This window comes from Chanodichthys erythropterus, chromosome 13 (assembly GCF_024489055.1).
Source record: "Chanodichthys erythropterus isolate Z2021 chromosome 13, ASM2448905v1, whole genome shotgun sequence".
Lineage (NCBI taxonomy): Eukaryota > Metazoa > Chordata > Actinopteri > Cypriniformes > Xenocyprididae > Chanodichthys > Chanodichthys erythropterus.
Window position 1 is genome coordinate 53,403,820 of NC_090233.1, and position 24,867 is coordinate 53,428,686.

At 39.2% G+C, this 24,867-nt stretch overlaps 1 protein-coding gene across 4 annotated transcripts; it reads right to left on the reverse strand.

The window, feature by feature from the left end:
• Positions 1–546: 546 nt before the first annotated feature.
• On the reverse strand, positions 547–24,867 carry LOC137033757 (myotubularin-related protein 3). Of its 4 annotated transcripts, none has more exons than XM_067406025.1 (20): positions 24,732–24,867; positions 23,664–23,727; positions 21,713–21,777; positions 21,575–21,634; positions 21,380–21,496; positions 18,033–18,115; positions 17,601–17,767; positions 16,018–16,111; positions 15,809–15,922; positions 15,557–15,729; positions 15,350–15,484; positions 15,159–15,270; positions 13,888–14,083; positions 13,463–13,648; positions 11,427–11,597; positions 10,250–10,386; positions 9,392–10,184; positions 7,504–7,617; positions 7,151–7,239; positions 547–4,656 (listed from the first exon to the last, which is right to left on the reverse strand). In XM_067406025.1, the coding sequence occupies exons 3-20, from the start codon at positions 21,713–21,715 to the stop codon at positions 4,470–4,472; spliced, it is 2,931 nt and encodes a 976-aa protein (XP_067262126.1). In that variant the 5' UTR covers positions 21,716–21,777; positions 23,664–23,727; positions 24,732–24,867; the 3' UTR covers positions 547–4,469. The 4 variants fall into 4 exon arrangements, with proteins under 4 accessions (XP_067262126.1, XP_067262125.1, XP_067262127.1 ...); XM_067406024.1 differs by adding an exon at positions 23,090–23,153 and having other exon boundaries at positions 15,350–15,729; XM_067406026.1 differs by lacking the exon at positions 11,427–11,597.

Genomic DNA, 24,867 nt, shown 5'->3' on the forward strand with positions numbered 1-24,867 from the left:
ACTTTCAGAATCAGATTTTCAGGTGAAACGGGATGTTCGGAGAGACTAAATGTGGGATGGGACTTGATTTTCACCTTCAGGAATTCACTGGATGGTGGAAAGAGTCTCTGTCTGACAGGTGAGTGAGAAATAAGAGGGATTGATGACGTTCCTGAGGAACTTTGATGAAAGATTATGAACTTTGAAACGGATTGGATCGGACCAGAATAACCCTCCGAATGCATTAAAAACTATACGTGAGATTATAACTTAATATTTTTCAACTAAAATCATATTGTATCTAATCAGTAACTTGTCATTAATGAGTGAATGCACACAAGTTTCGAATGTTACCTTGTTTTTACTTCATTTATCTCTTTTTATTAATTAGAAAAATGTAGAAATTCTTTGACATTTCAGATTTTTCAAGATCTACAGCAAAAAACAGTGTGATGCAAGAAAAGATATATTTTTATCAATATTTATGAGAAATTTTATTTGAATATGTCACAAGATGAAATATATATGAATATATAATATGAGAATTACCAGATGACTTCAGTGGATTTAAACTCATGACTGCTCAAAACTGTCTAAATTTCTGAAACCTACATGTTCTTCTTCTGACGAAACATCAATATTACTCTGAAATTTTTTTTTAAACAAAATATATTAATTTTACTTGCATAAACTTTTACTTTCAAATGAAAAAATGATGATAAACAGCTTGAATCTCCTTTTCGTTTATCAGAGTGAAATGTGGACATTTTCTTTTCCAAACCCTCTTTCCTTTTTCAAGTTTAGACTCTTTGGTCTATGAACTTCTGCTCTACAAACACATTAAGACATTTGTCATTTTATTTTCATTTCAGACTTAATGTGTTCATGTGTGAGCTTCTTTATTAACAAGTGGGAAGGTTAAAATGTGTGTGCAGGAAAGAGGCTAAATGTATTTTACAGAAGTCATTTGAGACAAATCTAACTAATGCATGTAAAAAATAAAAACAGCTTCATTTGATGTGTAAAGCCACAATTCACTTTCAGGTCAAAATGGACTGGAATGCAAAAGGTGTAACAATTTACTGTAGTTTAAATGATTATATCTCTTACATAATGAATAAATGAAGTGTATTTGGACAGTCTTAATCCTTGTGCGTCAATTAATAAAAGTTACACTGGTCCAAAGAGGACACAAGTATCCATAAACATTTGAATCTTGGGAGCACAGACTTAAGTTTGGTCTCATTTTGGCAGATTATTGTTTAAGTTTAGAAAGTGAAATAAGAAAAAAGTTATAGAAGTTTAAGTTTATGAAACTGATTTATGAACAATATTTTATATAAAATATAAAAAAAGCCCAGAACTAGAGTTTCTTTTCTCTCTTTTCTCTAATTTCATAACTACTGCCAGAATTATCAGTGATTAAATTAAGCAAAGAATTTGATGAGAATATCTTAACTCAGTTATACTTTCATACAATAATTTAAATGTAAGTAAGATTAATAATGTTACGAGAGAATCGATCCTCACAAAAATATTGATACCAAATGTTTTTATCTTTTTCTCACTTGCTGTGAAAATTAATGGGCCAACTATTAAATAAACAGTGTGGGGGGAAAACTTTGAAATTAAAAGTTATATTTTTAAGCCTATTAAGTGTTAAAAATAATGTTTTTTAATAATGCTGAATGGCTTGAATTGCTTGTTTCATCTCCAGAACTGGTTCACGTGATTATCTATACCCTTATTTTTCTAGAAAGATCAAATATGATCATCTTACTCATCATTGTATTGCATTTTATGTTTTAAAACTACAGAACTTTGATCATAAAACGAAGCATTTAAATATCATCTTACTAAGAAATTATTGGCAGATATTGATATTTATATGCATTTTATGCAAGTAGTCTGATATACTGTTATAAAGATCAATTAATCCTCAGAATTTTGTCTTACTGTTTTAATTTCAGCATCTGCAGCAAATTGTTTTTGTTCTGTTCAGGCCTCAGAATAAAATTATAAAAAAAATGAGCTGTTTTTTCCTTCATAATCTTATTATATAAAACATAAAAGCCAAAACACATGCATTTTGTCTAAAGATTCAATAAACTTACATTTTAAAAATCGATTTTTTCATGCTATTATGTCACACTTTAGGGTTAAAGTAGTCAATTCTCTATAGAATGAGTTGCACATTTTAAACAATGACTAGAGGTTTGTTAACTCCGGGTTAAAAATGAAGAAGTTCCCGTTTAACGATCAGTGTTTTCATCACGAGCATCAATGAGACACCATCGGACACGCGGCTCAGGTTGGCAGTGTGTTGTGCTTTAATTCATTCACACAAACGCCGCAGGCTCCAGAAGTGACAGCGTTAGCAGCAGCAGCTCGTACAAACTGTCCAACACAGAGAGGAAAGACAGCAGCATTGCATTGTGGGAGATTTCATCTGGCCCTTGACCAGACAGCAAAGCGACAGCAGACACGTTTGAGATGTCGTCACACGGATCTCATCCTGTGCGTATTGCTCAAGTCCGTCAAGCGTTCATTGCGTTGGCTGTACACGTGACATATATACATACAAATCTCATGTACACAGATTCAAATGTGCAAAACTCCTCCGGCGCTCCTCGTTTCTGATCTGCAAAGTCAGACCGAATCACTCCGGGGTCCAGAGAAGATGATTAAAGTACTGCAGGAATAGTTCACAGAAATGAACGTCCTGTCATCGCTTTCTCACCCTCTTCAGCGAAACACGTCTGCCTGAGATGAGCCAAAATTTAACTTTCAGATCTCATTTGCATACATGTTCAATATGTATGAACTATGTATATGATTTATTTTTTTTATGACCAAAACATCATCAGGGAGTGGATTCACGAAACATTAAGAGTAAAGCTAAGAATATTTTGTATTCAAAAAAAAAAAACATTTAAGAATTTATGAAAATAATGTTCTTAAAAATCATCATGCATAACTTGTTAAAGTTAGTATAACCTCCAAATATTACAATATAACACTTGCTACATATGCAAATTACTATTAATAAATATGTATTGATGTGTATGAATTTTCTGAAGATTGATAACACAGATTGGTCATGATTATGTGTGACGTGACTTTGAATAAATTCGAAATTCAGTAACATTTAAATCTTTTGGTTTGATAATCGCACTAAGCTGTATCGTGATTTTAGTTTGATTAAACTTTGTTATTAGCGACACCGGTGGCCGTTAAAGTGAACTGCAGCAAGAAACGCATTACTCGTAAGTTTCAATGACCCGACATGCTCGCTGCGAAGGTCTTTTTCGTTCTTCGTTTAGAAGTAAAAAGTTGGAAATAGCTTTGCGGCGATATACTGTTAAAGAACATCCTGACGCCGATGAAAAACATTTACTGAATAAATCCCAGCAGAGGCTGTGATTGGATAACTGGACTAACCAGCGGACCAGTGGCATCGCAGCAACTCAAATGTTGGTTTGGTGGTTCTGAAAGTCTGTCATCAGAATGATTTGGTTTAATTCCTCCAGAAGCGTCTCACACGATTGCGTTCCCGAACACCAGCATCCGAACGCAAGATTACATGACAGCGTGTTCGAGAGACGAAACTCATTTATGATGGAGGAAAAAGAGCCCGATTGCAGCAACTTACATTTTTATTACTGATATTTTGCACCAATTTCCAAAACGAAGTGATGATTTTATTCTCTTGAACACGGGATGGAAACGCTGCGCACAAATTAAATTTGCAACTCTGGATGGAAACAGCTATTTTCTTCTGAAGAACATCTCTAGTAAATATTTGAGAGTTTTTCAGGAATTGCTCAAACTTGAAATGTGTCTTAACTCTTTCCCCGCCATTGACGGAATTTTACGGCGATGTTTTCACTGTTATACAGTAGGGGGCGCTGTTACACATCTTGAATCTCCTGATCAAAACACAGACGAAAAAGCAGAAACAAGCATAGCTGACGCACACGTAAAATAACACGAACATTAAACAGTTACTATTCAACGTTACTGAATGAAATGTCAAGCTTTGACTAAAATGAGATTTTTCTCAGATTTTTGTTCGTGTTGATAAAAAAGAATGCATTAAGCCATTGTATGTTCATTATAAAATTATTATAAAAAAGATGCCTTTGAAGTGTTTATCATTACGTCTTCTCCTTTTTTAACTCCTTTCTTAGGAATATTTCATGAATCCAGCCCCGGATGTTAAACATTTCCTTTTGTGATCCGTAGAAGAAAGTCATACCATGTCATATATACTTGAGATTCGTGGACTCGTATTAATACGAATGGAAAAAAGTGCAACGCGCAATATGGCGGAATAAGTCCCGCCTTCTAAATAAAAAAAGGTCGCCGAGTGAAATGACTTGACCTAAAGGGACGTGAGGGTGAGCGAATGATGACCGAACGATCACTTCGGGCGATCTGCATCCCTTTAGCGGTTCTGGGCTCCTCGCAGGTCAGTTTATTGGAGTCTCTCAGTTGGAGCTGGCAGTGATGGGCTTCTCCAGCTCGAGGTCGGCAGGAGGGAGCGCCGGGGGAACGGCTGAGGGCCGGAGGTGCCCGTAACACGCCTGGCACACGTGGTTTGGCTCACGGAGCTGTTGACTCGGTACCGCCACCTTCTGGTCGCAGCAGCTGGCGCAGAACACATTCCCACAGTTCCTGCAGGGGCGAGACAGTGAGGAGTTCAAACTTCTGATGTACTTTAGTTTCACACAATGATGAAATGGACTTGAGTTTGGTTGACTGGAACACAGCTGAGCAAACTGAACTGGATTTGCAGCAGAAGCTCTAGTGAGAGAACAAGCAGTGCAGAAGGATGGCAGTGTGATGGTTAGGTGAGAAGGGAGAGAAGGATGGACAGACAGGAAATGAAGGGGGAAGAGCAGGAGAGTCTCACCAGGCCTCATCAACCGGCTCTCTGCCACTGCAGCAGAACGAGAGAGAGAGAGAGAGACGGGTCAGACGACAGTCACACTCGGGCCGTTTACGCCACACCGCTTTCAACTAAAAACTAACTTTTTATGCGTTTTGGCCGTTCATTTACTCGACAATGGAAGCAATCGACACCGTTATCGTCTCTGTGTAAACTACAAAAATGCTAATTTGTGGAAACGTTGATGTCATGGGTGTTTCGTGTTCACTTTATAAAGTCACGTCGCCATCTACTGGCCTAGCAGCAGAATACAGCGTTTTTAGTCGGCGTGTGAATGGGAACATTTTGTCTACACTAAAAACACAAAGGAAAAAGGTTTCGGCTTCATTGTCGTGTGAACGTACCCTCTGATTCAGTGAGCTGCGCTACATCTGGAACACGTCAACTTACACAGAACCTCATATTTAATATATTCAAATTAATTTATATATATTAAATTTGTGATTACAGAAGTTCAAGAATTGTATGTTTAGGGGGAAAATAGGATACATTTTTTTCTTTTTCTTAAACTTTTTAATAAAGAAAGAAATTTAAATTCAGTTCAATTATAAATTAAACTCTTTAAAGTTTGCGAAGGCCCTCGGTTCACACCTGCTTCCACTGAACCGAACAATGAGACGCTGTAAGTGCGGTTGCAAAGGGGCGGAAAATTTCCACGGGAATTTTGGAAATATTCCTATTTGGAAACTTAACAGGAATTTTTCGGAAATTTTATAATATTTATATAAAATGTATCATATGAAAGCAAATTAAAAACATTTTGTTTGGTCATAATAACATGAAATAATTTTATTTCTTGCATTAAATTCTAATTTAGTTAATACGTAAAATATTTTTATTGCAGTAATTGTTGTTATTTATTTCAGTGTCACATGATCCTTCAGAAATCATTTTAATATGCTGATTTGATGCTCAGTTATTATAATGTTGGAAACAGTCGTGCTGCTGAATATATATATATATATATATTTTTTTTTTTTGGGGATCCTGTGACACTATTTTCAGGATTCACTGATTAATAAAAAGTTAAAAAGAACAGAATTTATTCAAAATAGAATTTTTTTTTAATAACAATATCACTTTTTTTTATCAATTTAACACATCCTTGCTGAATAAAGTATTAATTTCTTTCAAAAAGAGAAAGAAAAAAATTAAGACCCCAAAATTTTGAACAGTAATGTATATTGTTACAAAAGATGCTGCTCTTTACACTTTTATCATCAGTGAATCCTGAAAAAAATATAAAATAATATTAAGCAGCACAACTGTTTCCAACATTGATAACGGATCATCAAATCAGCATGTTAGAATGATTTCTGAATGATGCTGAATATTCAGCTTTGATCACAGAAATAAATTATATTTTTATGTACATCAAAATAGAAAACATTTATTTTAAATTTAGTTATGTTTCACAATACTACTGTTTTTTTCTGTATTTTTGATCAAATGTGCATGTTATGGACTGGGGGGTGCACAGGGGGTGTGTCCTCAATAGCCCTGCAGTAAGTCATGTGACTGTGTGAATGTGATTTAATTGCATTAAATATGTTTGTTTTAACCTAAATTATGATGCAAGATGTTTTTTTTTTTCAACTACATTTAAGTTCCCTGTTATAGGCTAACCTGCAATTTTGCACATTCCCTGTTTATTCCCGTTAATTCCTATATATTCCCAGCTTTGAAAATTCCCAGAATTTTGCGACCCTAGCTGTAAGTGATGTTAGCCCTCTTCTAAGTGTGAAATGTTGCTTAACCCGAGATTAAAAAGACGTTAACCAGGGACAAGTGTGGTGTGAAACACTTAAAGGAATATTGTAGGTTAAGCTCAGTCCGTAACATCCGTGGCATAATGTTGATTACCACAAACAATACTTGAACTCAAAAACAACAAACACACAAAACAAAGATGGAGGTTACAGTGAAGCACGTACAATAGAAGAGAATGAGGCAGGAAGGATTTAAAAGCAGAAATGTGAAGATTAGTTATAGAGTTTTAGCCCCGCCCACTGAGTCACATGTCATTGTCGCAGTAAATGTGAGATCGACACAAACACAGGATTACAGTTCATGACCCCTTTAAACAGGAAAGGTTGATAAGTGATTTTCACACTATAAATTGTTTGTCTTGTGAGTATTTTAACGCTGCGCATTAATGAACGTGGAACATTCCTTTAATTTCCGAGAGTATCGGGGTCGGTCCGGGACACTCCGACTCACCTGCAGTGATGCTTCCTTGTCGCCAGCCAGAACGTCCTCTCGCATCCATAGCAACGGGACGCCGGGTGATCCGAGTACCACTGTGTCACCTGGACACAAACAGAACTGGTCAACACTGCTGCGATCACATGAATATGTAAATATGTGCTGTGTCCCATCACCACGGACCAATGGGAGTTCGGAGTTCTAAATGTGTTTAATCTGCTGAAAACACATTCGACGACCGGATTTTCTCTCAATCAGTGTAATGTGAGCAGAACTGGAATGACCTGGCTGTTAATAATGGGAGACGCTGTCGGAAAACCACACACACAGAGGGAACATGTCACGTCCTCTCTTCCTGATCCGCTCACCTCTGCTTCCTGTTGCTCGATCTGTTCCCAGCTGGATTCGGACAGGAGTTCAGTGGTACCGCAGCGCTGCAGACAGCCAGACTCGAGGTTGTTCTCCCCGTCCGGCAGAGACGTCTGCGGCCCAGAGGAAGAGGAAGTGTTACGTTTAGTAATCAGCATTAATCAGAGTAAAGGGTTAGTTCACCCAAAAATGAAAATTCTGTCATTAATTACTCTCCCTCATGTCGTTCCACACCTGTAAGACCTTCGTTCATCTTCAGAACACAAATTAAGATATTTTTGATGAAATCCGATGGCTCAGTGAGGCCTGAGCAATGACACTTCCTCTCTCAAGATCCATTAATGTACTAAAAACATATTTAAATCAGTTCATGTGAGTACAGTGGTTCAATATTAATATTATAAAGCGACAAGAATATTTTTGGTGCGCCAAAAAAACAAAATAACGACTTATTTAGTGATGGCCGATTTCAAAACACTGCTTCAGGAAGCTTCGGAGCGTTATGAATCTTTTGTGTCGGTTCGGAGCGCCAAAGTCACGTGATTTCAGCAGTTTGACACGCGATCCGAATCATGATTCGACACAAAAGATTCATAACGCTCCGAAGCTTCCTGAAGCAGTGTTTTGAAATCAGCCATCACTATATAAGTCGTTATTTAGTTTTTTTGGTACAGCAAAAATATTCTCGTCACATTATAATATTAATATTGAACCACTGTACTCACATGAACTGATTTAAATATGTTTTTAGTACATTAATGGATCTTGAGAGAGGAAATGTCATTGCTCAGGCCTCACGGAGCCATCGGATTTCATCAAAAATATCTTAATTTGTGTTCCAAAGATTAACAAAGGTCAAAATGGCATGAGGGTGAGTAATTAATGACAATTTTACAGTCAATCAGACCAACAGTACTGTAGTTAGAGCCAATTTCATTTTTTGTTCAACTATAGCACTGCTTTTTTATGTGTCCTCCATACATAAGCGTGTCCGATGTGTTGTAAATATCGCACTACGTTTAGGAGTTAAAAAATAACCCACACCTGACTTTGATAGCATTTTTTGCCACTTACTATCAACATTTTGACATTTGGCCATTGGCATATAGGCAACAACCTTCCTATGCTGGTTTCGTCTCGATCGGACTAACGGTTTCGAAGATATTCGTGAAAGTTGTTTAAACATTAAAACAAAATGTACAAACCATAAGGCGAAACCTAGCATGTTTGGTATCGTTAGACTCGGCAAGGATTCAGGAATCCAAGGAGATGAAAATAAGTCAAAGTTATAAGCATGTGAATATTTGATTTTACCACTAGGTGGCGCTGGTCCGAAACTGCTCAGGCTCCTCAAGGGCATCGTGACGATGACTCATACCGAGTTTTGTAACGATACGCTAATGCGTACAAACCGTTCAGAACTTATAAGGCAAAAATAGCCATTTTTCACATCTCCAGACCAGTAGGTGGCGTTGCGCCGAAATGCAGCTTGTAGTCTCAGGTCATGCTTGTGATGACATGGATCAAGTCTGAATATGATAAAGCGTTGCGGAGAATACGTCTGTTTTCGCAAAAAAATTGTTCGTGCGTTATAATTTGATGATTGTCGGCGTAGTCTGAAGATGATCTGGTTCGAAATCAGAGCAACGGCCAGGGAGGAGTTCGAAAAAAGTATGTTTTTCGGAAAATTAAAAATAGCGGAAACATTTTCATGATGGGTGCAATCGACTCATCTCAAATTTTGTTTATTAACATAAATGTGAGTACAGCTTTGGTCAGTTGGTGGCGCTGTAGTTATCTGTAAACAGACCTTAATTAAATGATTTGATTTGTATCGCAGTTAATTCCAGTCCACTCATGTGACTATCACTAAAGCGTTCTCCTCACCAGCTTCCCGTTGATGTGCAGACGGCTCCAGAGCTCCTGCACCTGTTTCTTCAGCGTCTCCACCTGCAGCTGATGCCCCGCCTCCATCTGCCGCAGACGCACCTGTACGGCGTCGCTGTGCAGACTCAACCCGTCCGTATCCAGGTGCCCTAACGCCGCCGCGGACCCTCGCCCGACAGGCTTACGGGGCGACGTCGGAGAAGCGTCTCCCATCTGGCGGCTGTCCTGATTGGCCGAATGCGGAGGAGGAGGATGAACGGGATGCTGGGAAGGTGAGCAGACGCCGTTGAGAGTGTGGTTTGGACTGGAAGAACTCTCCGTGGAGGATTGGCTGCTAGATTCTGAAGGATCGTGGGTAATAGTAAAGGGTAATCCGTCTGATGGTAACTCGATGTTCTCGTCAGGATGCGGGTGTTTTTCCACAGCGTGATCTTCAGGCGTTTGGTCCTCACTGTCAAAGTCGTCTGGAACATCGAAGGCAGGCGTGTTTTTTAGAACTTCCAGCTTCCTGTTTTCCTCATCTCTCACTTCCTGTGAGATGTGTTCCATTTGGCTGTCAGTCACACAAAGCTCCGCCCCGTTTAATGATTCAGAATCGTTCGCGTCGAAGCCGAGAGCGCTGCGTTCGGACGTCTGCGTGTGGATTCTGTCCGGCTCTGCCGTCACGCCCATCTCCAGGCCGAGCAGGTGGTCCTGCCACTTCTCCTTCCTGTTGGGGTCGCTGCTGCGGCGGTTCGGGGTTAAACCCTCACACGATGAGGGCAGGTCGTCATATGACCGAGTCTTTGGTAACCTGCAAAGAAAACAGTTTTACGCTCTGGAACGTGTTTGGAGAGGCAGACGTCACGCGTCATTTACCTGCTCACAGGCGTGTCCTCAGGTGAGGCTGAGTGTGGCACACATGACTCATCAGAAGGCGTGGAGGGGGCGGAGTTAGGCAGGTAGACGGCACTCCATAGCATCAGATTCCTCACGTGACACACTGGGTGCAAAACCTGATTTATTTCAACAAAAATACAGAAAAAAATTGAAATATTTTTCCATTTTAAATCCGCTGTTTTCTATGTGAATATACAGTAAAGTGTAATTTATTCCTGTGATTTTCAGCATCATTACTCCAGTCTTCAGTGTCACATGATCCTTCAGAAATCATTCTGATATGATGATTTGATGCACATTTATTATCAATGTTGAAAACAGCTGAGCCGCTGTTATTTTAGTATCACTAATTTATTAATATTTTTGAATTATTTTAAAGTGTTTAGTAATTTTAATGTTATTAGCTTTTGTTATGCCTATATAACATTTATACATTTTTATTTCACTTTTAGTACATCAATTCAAACCAAATTAAAATGAGAAATGTTGCGATGGCAACTAGCTGAAATAAAATAAGGTTGTTTTTTCAGGGTGTCTGTGGGTCATTAAAAGTCTTAAAAATGTCGCATTAAATTTAAGACCATCTCGTTTATTAAAAATGGTTCAAAGCCTGAAATTTAAGATTTGTCATTCTTGTTTTTGTCAAAATCTGTATTATTTGAGCTGTAAATCATCATTGTTACCATAAAAAGGGCTTAAATTTGTTCCCATGTTTTAGTGAATCACAGCCACATTGTAATAATTTGTTTCCTAGTTTTAGTTAAATCAACACAAGGGAACGAATTCTTAATTTGTGGCCATGATATATGTTATTTGTCTGCATGTCATGTGCAGGGCTCTGTGCTTAAAAAGCCTTAGATGTAATTTTATTGATCTTTTAATACCTGATATTTTATTATACTTCAGTTAAAGTTTATTTTATCTCAAGTAGCAAAAGTTTTTTATTAACTATAATAACCCTAGCTGCAATCTATGAGAACACAGGACAGCAAAGAAGTTCAATGAATTGCAGTGTTTTGATCACAAGCGGTCTGAGGTCTCTGGGAGCAGTTTCAGCTTCCTTTTGATCGAGCACCTGCTACAGTGATGTTTGGATGTGTGCATACTACTGTAAACTGAACACAGGACAGCAGACATGATTCCAGAGCAAGCGTACGGTCTCGGAGCGCGGCGAGTAGAGGATGTTGTGGAAGGATGTGTTCGTCGGCCGCAGCAGAGACCAAACGGAGCACGTCTTCTCCTGAACGCGCCGCTCCTCTCGCTCCTTCACGCTGTTGCACAGGAACGTCCCGAACAGACACGAGTACGTGTGCTGCGCTAACTTCACCTACAGGCACAAAGACAGCCGCTGTCGTGATATATGAAGGCATGCTTGTTTATATCCACCAGGCCTGAGAACTAATCTGAACAACAGGGTTTCTGCAGGTCTTAAAAAGATCTTGATTCAGAGTCTTAAAGTCATGGTGTTGCATGCATTGCAAAAAAAATTATGGTCGTCCTCAGTATTTTTGTCCTGTTTTCCCAATACATCTAAACATCTTTAAATCAAGATGCATTTACTGGAGAAGGCAAATTTAAAAGAATTCTTGAACATTTAAACAAAACTGAGTGAGTTTATGCTTAAAACAAGTACAAATATCTGTCAATGAGTTCTGAAAACTTTCCTTTGAATTAAGTAGATTTTTCTGAGCCCATTGGCAGATATTTGTTATTGTTTTGATCATAAACTCACTTCATTTTGATCATTTTCACAGAAAACAAGACTTCATATTTTGAATCCAGAAAATGCATCTTGATTTAACCCTTGTGATGTCTTCGTTTGGGAAGTCACACTCAGGGTCTTTGAGGTCTCCACAGACCCCAGGCAACAAAATGTAATTTTGTAACAAAATAATTGTTTTAACAAATTACATTAAATAAATATAATTTTACATTATTAATTAATGTTTTTACTTCACATTTGTGCAGTTTTTGAAGGATTTATCATATCTTTTGAACTTATATAAATAAATAAAAATATATATTTTTTAATAGGTTTTTATACAAAAACAGCTTTTTATGTAAAATTGACTTTATAAAAGACCCACATTTCTAACTTTCATTCATGGGGATCACATGGATAATTTGACATGGTTTAGTGTGAGATTTTTGCCCATCTTTTGGAAAATGCAGTTTCAAAAGTGAAAAATAATTATTTTTACCAGCAGATGGCAGCAGAGCTCCACTATTTGCTGTTTGACTGACTGAAAGACTCTTTTCACAAGTATTTTTCAGCTGGATTCATATCTAAATATTATGAAATCACAATTATGACAATAAAAATTACTTTTTGTCAAAGTTTAGGATCAAAAATGTTGATTTTGAGGATGAATTTTATCCATTTTCTAAGCGGGGTCTCATCATAATGTAACAATATTGAAAAACTCATTTTTTTTTTCATTACAAAAAACACTAAACTTTGACAAAAAGTAGCTTTTATTGTCATCATTCTGATTTCATAATATTTAGATCTGAATCAGCTGAAAATACTTGTGAAAAGAGTCTTTCAGTCAGTCAAACAGCAAATAGTGGAGCTCTGCTGCCATCTGCTGGATAAAGTGATCATTTTTTACTGTTAAAACTGCATTTTCCAAAAGATGGGCAAAAATCTCACACTAAACCATGTCAAATTATCCATGTGATCCCCATGAATGAAAGTTACAAATGTGGCTCTTTTATAAAGTGAATTTTACATAAAAAGCTGTTGCTCAACAAAATATTTATTTATATAAATTCATCAAAAGATATGATAAATCCTCTAAAAACTGCACAAATATGAAGTAAAAACATTAATAAACAGAGTAAAATTACATTTGTTTTTTTAAAAAAACAATTATTTTGTTACAAAATTACATTTTGTATCCTGGGGTCTGTGGAGAATCTTTACAGTTTCACTGGAAAACAAGACAAAAATACTGAGGAAGAACATCACTCTTCTGCAGTGTGATTCATCAATTAAAACATAATAAAGATCTATCGAAAGTTGTATTTTCCAAACTCTGATACAACTGTGTTTCTCACATTTTCCGTCCATTTATTCCTTGATTTTCCCTTTCTTGGTCTTAAAAAGCTCTTAAAGAAGTCTTAAATTTACCTTCATAAACCTGCAGAAACCCTGGAACAAGCATCGATCAAAGCAATGACAATGAGTACCAGAAAGGCCTCGCTGAACTCAAAGGAGCATGGGAACTGTCTCTGGAGCTGATGAACGCAGTCCAGCCACTGCAGGAACACCGGACAGCGCTCGTTCAGATCGTCCGCGTTCTCGCCGTGGCCGCAGCGGTCGGCGAACTTATGACCGTAATCCAACCACTCGGTCTCCACCAGCACCTGAAAACCCTGCGGAGATGACACAAAAACACTCTTATTCTACTGGTGCATAAAGCAAATGATTAAATGCATCTAAACATTTTGAATCTACTAGGCTACAATTTTTTATTTCTCAGATCCTAAAGATAAAAGCAGAGAGAGTGGACATATTAAAGCTGGTTTGTGGTCAGGTTATGTCTGAACGTGCACTAAAATTGTGCCATGCTGTAAACGATGCATGCTATTCTTCTGAAAAAGTGGAGAAAGACCTGGATGGTCCTGTAGAAGGGGTCCAGCAGCAGTTTGGACAGCGCCACTATCTGAGGCGTCCGGTCCCAGCCGTCGGAGCAGTGCACCAGCACAGGCCTGCGGTCCCGATCCACTGCGTTCACCACCAGAAGAGACGCTTTCAGCAGCAGAGACAGATGCTGCAGCCATTTAGTGCCCTCCAGCGCCGACAGCCAACTAACCGGAGAAAACAAAGATAAGATGGATGTGCATTCATATGTAAAAAATGAGTTGTTCATTAATGAAAAATGTTATGCAACCTTTACTAAAAATGTCTTATTAACTTTTTATATATATATATATATATACACATTAATATATAATAGCACTAATTATATTATATTTATTTATATATTTATACAATTGTATATTATTAATGTATATATTTATATGCATTAATTATATCATAGTACTAATAATTTATATTTATTATATATTATATTTATAATAATTTAATATATTAATATTATTTATTAGTATATTTATTAGTCTGATAAATATTTGATTTCATAAGAATTTAATATAATAAACAATATGTTTAAACAAAATACATAATTTATACATTTATATGAAACGGTATAATTTATTATAGAAATAATATATATACATTGTATGCAATAATATATATATATATATATATATATATATATATATATACTAATAATATATAATATGTACTATTAGTATTATTCATATATTAGTGTATATATACACAAATATATAATTTCATAAATAAGAATTTAATATAATAATAAACAATATATATTTATACATATATAAAATATATACAGTTTATATTTATATTAAACAGTATAATTTGTTATAGAAACTATATCATATATATGGTATGTATAAAAAAATACTTATAATATATATGTACTATTAGTATTATTACTTTTTAGTATATTTATTTGTGTGTGTGTATATTATATATTATATATATATATATATATAATATGCACACACTAATAACTATATAATTTCATAAATAATAAGAATTTAATATTTATACATATATAAAATGTAGTTTTTATATTTATATGAAAGTATAATTTGTTATAGAAATAATATATACTGTAAATATATAATTTTTATAAATAAGTATAGCTTCATAATGTCAGATGAATGTTGATATATGTAAATGCAGATATATATTTTTTTCTAGTTTGACAGATTTTGCATCAGTAAATAAAAGCTAAACTGTGTTCAGTCAGTAACAGCTCTGAGTTTATCACTCTTCACAAACACTCACTTGACCGGATCAGGAACTTGAGCGCAGAGAGTCCGCAAACACTGGAAGCTCTTCCGGATGGAGTGGATGTTGGCCATGCCCATGAACATCACCTCACAGTTGGGATAATACTCTACAGGAAGCACAGAGGGCGTTTGAGAGAGAGATCAGCGATCACATGTTTTCTGCAGCCAGCATCTGCTCTGCTTTACCTGGACACTCGCAGCCGCCTCCCTTCGCCCGATTGGCTACTGCAGCCGCGTACGACCGGGCGTCCATTATTAAGAGCTTCTGAGGGGGCGTGGCACTCGACTCCGCCTCTACGTTCCCATTGGCCATGTGAGGATCTGATGTGAAAACAGGAAGGGAATGAGCAGCTGTGGTGACGGAGCAGGAAGAACAGAGTCGCGTTGACTTACCGGAGTGACGGCGAACGCAGGAGCCATTCGCCTGCGCTGCGCTCGAAGCTGGATCCGTGACGCAGGCTTTAGCGATGGCTTGCACCAAATGCTCATCTTCAGCATTTCGCCAACCCCACCAGCTGACCTCTGGCTGCCCGCATCGACCAATCACAGCGCCCGAACTCTGGTGTCTGGGTCAAAGGTTAAGATAAAGGTGAGTGACACGTGACTGACAGGTGTCTTAATCAACAGAACAGTCCTTCAACGAACCTGTAAACCACAGCCGGGATCCTCTTCCAGGATCTAAACGCAGCCACGCTCTCCAGCTCCTGGTCCGTGATCACAGCAGGCACGATGATCTGCTCTGGGTAACTGTCACACACCCTGCGAGACCACACACACACACACACACACTCGTCAGGTGATGATGAAGCGCTGTGGCTGCTTGCGCGAGCGGTCGTGTGTTTCAGGTGCGTCACCTGTAGTTGCTGTTGATGTTGGAGATTCTCCAGGCACTGTGGGTGTCGAAGCCCATCCTCTCCAGCTCTCGCTTGAACCTCCGCTGATGTCCTCCTGAAACACAACAGCATCACGCTGCTTCTCAGATAAAAACATCAAGTGTTTCCTGATGCGTTCTGGAAGCCAGACAGACGTCTGTTTTACTCCGGTATTATAAGTTGCTTCAGAAACATTGCAATTGCAAAAGATTGTGTTAATAAAAGCAATTAGAGTTCATTTATCCTTATTTTAAATGCATGACAGGATTTATCTGATAATACAGATTACACTCATTCAATGTTAAAACACATTAAACTTGGCACCAGTGTTATTTTAGTATTATTAATATACTATTATATATTAGTACTAATTATAGTTATTAATATTTTGAATTGGCTTTTATTTATTCATTATTTTATTTTAATTTTAGTTATATTTTTTGTAATTAATTTATGTTTTGCTTTTGTCTTTTTTTTTTATTAGTTTTTTTATATGACTATTTATGTTTATTTTTTTTCACATTCAGTTTTAGTTTAATTGTTTCCAGTTCATAATTCTAGTGCTTTAGTTTAAACTTATTTCAATTAGTCACCAAGACATCATATTATAATATTTATATTTTATGTCAGCCTTATTTACCTTAATAAATAACTAAACAGTATACTAAATAGTTTGTTTTTATATTAGCATTATTTATATACTAGCGTAAACACTTTATACTAGCATATACTGGCACTAATTATAGTTCATTAATATTTTGAATTAGCTTTATTTCATTTGGATTTTATTCACCGAGACAACATTTCTGCTATTTGTTAGAAAATTATAATATTTATATTTCATTTCAGCTTTATTTACAAAATAGCTTTAGTTATTATTTTAATATTATTTATTTACTTATATAGTATAATTAATAGTTTATTAATATTTGAATTTAATATTATCTTTTTTTTTTTTTTGATATTTCATTTTTGCTTTAGTCATTTTTATCAGTTTTTTTAATATTACTATTTTGGGGGATTTCTGACTATTAAGGGTTTCTTCTTCTTTTTTTCGGTTTGAATTTATTTATTTTCAGTTCATAATTTTAGTGCTTCAGCTTAAACATATTTTGATTAGTTGCCAAGACAACATTTCTACTTTTCATTAGAAAATTCTAATATTCTAATATTTTATTTCAGCTTTAAAATTCTAATATATTATTTCAGCTTAATTTAAATTATCAAAATAGTTTTAACTGACTACAGTAACCCTGCCCAGCATGACAAGTTTGAATGTGCAAAAGTGCAAATGAGATTTAAGAGTTTCAGCAGAGGGGAACCACTTTAAATAAATCAATTTAAGCAAAAAATAATACATTTCACATAAAAAGCTACATTATTATTGTCACTAAAGTTCTATGGTGTTTTTTCATTATTAGAGCTCATCATCCTCTTTCACTGCTGGAGAAACGTCAGCATGAACATTTTCCAAAACATCTCCTCCTGTGTGACTCCTGAAGTCATGAGGGTGAGTAAATGACAACGACAAAATGTGTGACAAAACAGCCCTGAAATGTGTGTACCTGCACGGCAGATCCCATCATGCAGCTCTCTGTCCTCAGCGGACACACTCGCGCTACACGAGAGGAACGCGAAGGCGAAGAGCTCCTCCAGCCGGGCCGGCGGCCGCACCACTGCGCTCATCCTCCTCAGCCAATCCTGACACTGCTCCGCCGACAGGAAGTTACACCTGCACACAACAGAGCAGACGAGCCCTGCAGGTCACAGTTAAGTTCTTTCCCAAATAACGTATTATAGTGTACGAACTCTGTGAGGTTATTTTGTCATTCGTCATCAAAGTCTGAAGCCCCTCCCCTCTGCTGCTGTTGATTCGTCAGTGCACATTATTCCACAGAAAACAAAGTTCATGCGAGCACTGAGGATGTTGTGCACATGTGATGAGACACAGCGAGGACACATTTGTTAGTCAAAGCAGCGCTGTTATACAGACGTACCTGATGACCTTGCAGTCTTTGCAGGTGAGGTGCAGTTGAGTCAGATCCCGACTCTCCACGCTCTCGATCAGCTGCAGTGGGACCTGATGAGTTTACAGAAACACAACAGAAACATCACAACTGTGTCTTTAGTGTGACGTGTGCGATGTTTCAGCGGAGACTGAGATCCAAATGCGAACAAACAAAACTGTGAACTAACAAGTGGACTTCATGATGCATCCATCACTGAGTATTGAATAATGCTTCAATTTTTATTAAAGGTGCAGTAAGAGATTTCTGAGAAACGCTGTTGTCAATCAGCGGTAGGGGGCGTGTCCACTCATGATGGGGGAGGAGAGTGAGCCAATCAGCAGTAGGGGGTGTGTCTACTCATTATGGGGGAGGAGAGAGTGAGCCAATCAGCAGTAGGGGGCGTGTCCACTCATTATGGGGGAGGAGAGAGTGAGCCAATCAGCAGTAGGGGGCGTGTCCACTCATGATGGGGGAGGAGAGAGTGAGTCAATCAGCAGTAGGGGGCGTGTCCACTCATTATGGGGGAGGAGAGAGTGAGCCAATCAGCAGTAGGGGGCATGTACACTCATGATGGGGGAGGAGAGAGTGAGCCAATCAGCAGTAGGGGGCGTGTCCACTCATGATGGGGGAGGAGAGAGTGAGTCAATCAGCAGTAGGGGGCGTGTCCACTCATTATGGGGGAGGAGAGAGTGAGACAATCAGCAGTAGGGGGCGTGTCCACTCATGATGGGGGAGGAGAGAGTGAGACAATCAGCAGTAGGGGGTGTGTCCACTCATTATGGGGGAGGAGAGAGTGAGCCAATCAGCAGTAGGGGGCGTGTCCACTCATTATGGGGGAGGAGAGAGTGAGCCAATCAGCCGTAGGGGGCGTGTCCACTCATGATGGGGGAGGAGAGAGTGAGTCAATCAGCAGTAGGGGGCGTGTCCACTCATTATGGAGGAGGAGAGAGTGAGCCAATCAGCAGTAGGGGGCATGTACACTCATGATGGGGGAGGAGAGAGTGAGCCAATCAGCAGTAGGGGGCGTGTCCACTCATGATGGGGGAGGAGAGAGTGAGTCAATCAGCAGTAGGGGGCGTGTCCACTCATTATGGGGGAGGAGAGAGTGAGACAATCAGCAGTAGGGGGCGTGTCCACTCATGATGGGGGAGGAGAGAGAGAGTCAGTCAGCAGTAGGGGGCGTGTCCACTAATGATGGGGGAGGAGAGAGTGAGCCAATCAGCAGTAGGGGGTGTGTCTACTCATTATGGGGGAGGAGAGAGTGAGCCAATCAGCAGTAGAGGGTGTGTCCACTCATTATGGGGGAGGAGAGAGAGTCAATCAGCAGTAGGGGGCGTGTCCACTCATGTTGGGGGAGGAGAGAGAGTCTCAATCAGCAGTAGGGGGTGTGTCCACTCATTATGGGGGAGGAGAGAGTGAGTCAATCAGCAGTAGGGGGTGTGTCCACTCATGTTTGGGGAGGAGAGAGAGTGAGCCAATCAGCAGTAGGGGGTGTGTCCACTCATTATGGGGGAGGAGAGAGTGAGTCAATCAGCAGTAGGGGGTGTGTCCACTCATTATGGGGGAGGAGAGAGTGAGCCAATCAGCAGTAGGGGGCGTGTCCACTCATTATGGGGGAGGAGAGAGTGAGCCAATCAGCAGTAGGGGGCGTGTCCACTCATAATGGGGGAGGAGAGAGTGAGTCAATCAGCAGTAGGGGGCGTGTCCACTCATTATGGGGGAGGAGAGAGTGAGCCAATCAGCAGTAGGGGGCATGTACACTCATGATGGGGGAGGAGAGAGTGAGCCAATCAGCAGTAGGGGGCGTGTCCACTCATGATGGGGGAGGAGAGAGTGAGTCAATCAGCAGTAGGGGGCGTGTCCACTCATTATGGGGGAGGAGAGAGTGAGACAATCAGCAGTAGGGGGCGTGTCCACTCATGATGGGGGAGGAGAGAGAGAGTCAGTCAGCAGTAGGGGGCGTGTCCACTAATGATGGGGGAGGAGAGAGTGAGCCAATCAGCAGTAGGGGGTGTGTCTACTCATTATGGGGGAGGAGAGAGTGAGCCAATCAGCAGTAGAGGGTGTGTCCACTCATTATGGGGGAGGAGAGAGAGTCAATCAGCAGTAGGGGGCGTGTCCACTCATGTTGGGGGAGGAGAGTCTCAATCAGCAGTAGGGGGCGTGTCCACTCATGTTGGGGGAGGAGAGAGAGTGAGCCAATCAGCAGTAGGGGGTGTGTCCACTCATTATGGGGGAGGAGAGAGTGAGTCAATCAGCAGTAGGGGGTGTGTCCACTCATGATGGGGGAGGAGAGAGAGTGAGCCAATCAGCAGTAGGGGGTGTGTCCACTCATTATGGGGGAGGAGAGAGTGAGTCAATCAGCAGTAGGGGGTGTGTCCACTCATTATGGGGGAGGAGAGAGTGAGCGAATCAGCAGTAGGGGGTGTGTCCACTCATTATGGGGGAGGAGAGAGTGAGCCAATCAGCAGTAGGGGGTGTGTCCACTCATGTTGGGGGAGGAGAGAGAGTGAGCCAATCAGCAGTAGGGGGTGTGTCCACTCATTATGGGGGAGGAGAGAGTGAGCGAATCAGCAGTAGGGGGTGTGTCCACTCATTATGGGGGAGGAGAGAGTGAGTCAATCAGCAGTAGGGGGTGTGTCCACTCATGTTGGGGGAGGAGAGAGAGTGAGCCAATCAGCAGTAGGGGGTGTGTCCACTCATTTTGGGGGAGGAGAGAGTGAGTCAATCAGCAGTAGGGGGTGTGTCCACTCATTTTGGGGGAGGAGAGAGTGAGTCAATCAGCAGTAGGGGGTGTGTCCACTCATTTTGGGGGAGGAGAGAGTGAGTCAATCAGCAGTAGGGGGTGTGTCCACTCATTTTGGGGGAGGAGAGAGTGAGTCAATCAGCAGTAGGGGGTGTTGTGTTGTTTTTGCTCCATATGGGTTTTTCACAGAAACAAGATCTGCTGTCGTTATAATGTTAGCTATAGTAACAGGACAGTTTTGTGTGTCATTGTTTGTCTGGAGCTGCTCTCTCTTGCATGTACATACTCTTGTGTACTGTATGTTGTCATTCATTCAACATATTGTTTGTAAAGCATTATTTAGCTTAACTATAAAGAGACATCCACTTTTGCATTGTGTGTTTGTGCATTCTGGGGGTGGAGCAATGAAGGGAGGGGCGTGTCTTCACATATCAACAGTCTTTCTCAGAAATCGCTTACTGCGCCTTTAATTTGATTAAATAAAATCAGTGCAGACAGACTCCGCCCACAAGCTCTCCTGATTGGCTGTGATCTGTGATTGTCTAGAGATCTCAGCACAGGTGTTGTTGTGTAGGAGAGAAACGCTTACATTGACGGCGTTCTCTTGGAGTTTGATGTGAAGGCGGTAGCTGGTTAAGGCAATGACAGACTCCTCTGCCCTCCCGACATGTTCCACACACTCGCCGTGCAGCAGCGGGAACACGACCTGCCATTACATATATTAGAGGTTGATTTATATATTTATAGATAGAGTGATAGTGTCATTCCTAAAGCGTTGTGATACCTGTTCGTCCTCCGGTACGGGGCTCCCATGGGCCTCCAAACTCTGCTGCCCCTCTTCAACCTTCACAACACAAGCATCATATTTGAACAGAGTCATCAGCAGATCTGAGAGCAGTGTAACGTCATGTAAATGTCTCACCATGGCCCCAAGACGGCTGGGCAGAGAGGATCAGCAGGCCACCGATGGCAAACACACCGACTGACCTGAGAGACGGATGAGGAACATTTACACTGGCACTTATCAAACATTTATTCATATGCATTTATGTAATCATGATTTCAGTACTATAAGCACAGTAATATATATATATAAGTTGGTGGAGGGAATTAAAAAAGGACCACTGACTCGAACTGAACTGGCGATGATATCCCTTCCTCCACTTCACAAACAATGACATAATCAATGAAACATTTCATAATCGATGAGCCGTTCGGCTGTTGCTGAATCATGCTGATCGCTTTTGAAGCAGATCAATACAGTGACCGCATTAGATGAGCCTGAACCTATAGATCGTATGGATTTACCCTATACACACACTTGGGTAAATCTCAGCCCTGAACCAAGAGAGAACAAAAAGTAAGAAAATATATTTTACTTAAATAAAATGATTTATGATTATTTTCATGACAATGAAGCACATTCATTCAGAAATCCTCATTACTGTAAAACAGTGTATATAATTGTGCTGTATACAGTTATGTTTTATTTAAATCAGCATGAACACAAATTAAAACATAATATCATGATAAATGCTTTCCATTATAGTAATCAAAATTTATTTTTATATTACAGTAATGACAATTTAATTGTCATGAAAATAATGTCACAATGATGTCAAATGTCCCTAAAACTAGCCTTCATTTTCTTGCAAAAACACTTTTATTATATTGTGGTGAAATAAGACCTTCATTCATCTTCAGAACACAAATTAAGATATTTTTGATGAAATCCGAGAGGTATATGACTCGTTCAAGGTCCAGAAAGGAACTAAAGACATCGTTAAAACAGTCATGTGACTGCAGTGGTTCAAACTTAATGTTATGAAGAGACGAGAATACTTTTTGTGCGCAAAAACAAAACAAAAATAACCACTTTATTCAACAATCTCTTCTCTTCTGTGTCATTCTCATACGTTGTTTATGTCCAGCGCTTCCAGGTTCATCGACAGAACGCAAACTCATTATTGGCCGGCTCCTGCGTCAGCGTCACACGCATGCGTCGTGCTGATCACATGATCAACTTCGGCCAATGATGAGCCGGTGTTCAGATGTAAACACAGAAGCGATTGTTGAATAAAGTCGTTATTTTTGTTTTGTTTTCATCACATTAAGGTTGAACCACTGCAGTCACATGACTGTTTTAACAATGTCTTTAGTTCCTTTCTGGACCTTGAACGAATCATTTCATCAAAAATATCTTAATTTGTGTTCTGAAGATGAATGAAGGTCTTATGGGTGTGAAGGGACATGACGGAGAGTAATTAATGACAGAAATTACATTTTTGGGTGAACTAACCATTTAATGACACCAGTGACTGAAGTCTTTATGAGTGAGTCATTGAATCATTCACTCGACCTGCCTATTAAAAAAAATATAAATTCAAATCTGTTGAACATAATATTAAAATAAGACTGCAGCAATTAACATTTTGTCTAAAACTCTAGTAAATTATGTTATTTTGTGTAGAATCGTGAACTCTATTCATATTAAAAAAAGATAAATAAAAAATCATGATTCTCAATTTCTCCAGAATCGTGCAGCTATTATGGATTTATGAACGAGTTAACTGGCCTCAGGTAATGAATAGAGTCATGTAAGGTCTCCGAGACTTTACGACACCTGAGGAGGCTTTAATAACTGCAATATATGTCTTATCTTCAGAAAAGGATTTTCATGAATACAATCTATGTGATATAAAATTGCACGAATGCATTAGTTTTCCATTCCAAACAACCAGAAAATCTGATCACATGCATCATCAATGTCAGCACAAGATTGACATCTGAATTAGTAACCTCAACCCATGATTCATGCACTAACACGCACACATTCCATGCCCTGCATTTCTGACACGTGACCGTCTACAGACCTGGTTCTGGTTCTGGATCGGTCTCTCTGCGTGTGGAGCAGACGCTCAACGAAAGAAAGACAGTCTGCAAGAGATCATAACACGCATTTACACAAATTAGGAAAATGCAAATGAACTATTTATTTGCACGATCATATGTATAATCGGATCATGTGACAATGTAGCATACTTCAGATTCATTTATCATGCATCCTATTTATGAAAAAACGAAGGGGAAAGGAAGCAGAATAAAGTACCAAAACAACATTAATTATTCTCAAATATAATAAAGCAATAAATACAACAGTTTATTAATGAGTGTCAGACTTACAGGAGTAAAGTAGGCCATGTGTGACCTTATATAACCTGATCAGAATTCATAGTCAAACAGTAAAAAACAGGAGGGTGGATTAAAAATGAAACAGGTTTTGCATCACAAGCTTCTGAAGGGCAGGTCACACCTGACCAGAGTTACGGTTAAACACGCCGATATTTGATGGAATCAAATAAAGGTTATGCAAACAAAAACGCTTGTTATGCAGATTAACTAAGAATATCTGTTTGCTCTCAAAAATCCAGATATGTTATCATGCTTTTCTAAGTGCTTCAGTGACACTGACACTATTGCAATCTCACATGTCAAATCAAATAATCAATTTGCAAAAGCTAAAAACACTTATTTATTATCTGTATTGTCTGCATGTGAAGAATCATGGCAGCTGTTGATTGTAAAACAGATCAAACTCTACCTAGACAGCAGGTTTGTGCATGTAATGAACTGCCAAATAAGACTCTGAATGATGCCCAGAAATGCAGTATACTAAGTATACTGTCTAGGTAGTGCACTAGATAGGGTTGACAATCATTAAACTGGCCTAAACTGACAGCTCGAGCTGCTGCACGGACATGACATCAGTGCATTGGTTAAAGCAGCTTGTGTGTGCGTGTTATTCAGCGTTAAACGTGAATGTCTGGCGTTAGATCGTGATGTTGTTGTCGTTTGTGTTTGTTGTTGTTCTTGTGGAGGGCGGAACCGTCACCCCGGCACCGAAACCCGACAATAAAGCGCTTCATTCGCCGCACACTCACCTGCTGTTGCAGTCAGTCGCAGAAGACGCGCGTTGTTGCGGTAAAACCGGAGTAAAGCCACACAAGAGACGGTAAACAGAATGTAAACATTGAGTGTAATCCGCTCTACACCGCCATGACGTTCCCCTCTCAGCTG

Coding starts and splice junctions, on each gene's coding strand:
- LOC137033757 (XM_067406023.1), bottom strand. Junction 15,730..15,808: donor ATCCCGGCTGTGGTTTACAG/GTTCGTTGAAGG, acceptor CCTTTGACCCAG/ACACCAGAGTTCGGGCGCTG. Junction 4,657..7,150: donor ACAAGGAAGCATCACTGCAG/GTGAGTCGGAGT, acceptor TCGCCCCTGCAG/GAACTGTGGGAATGTGTTCT.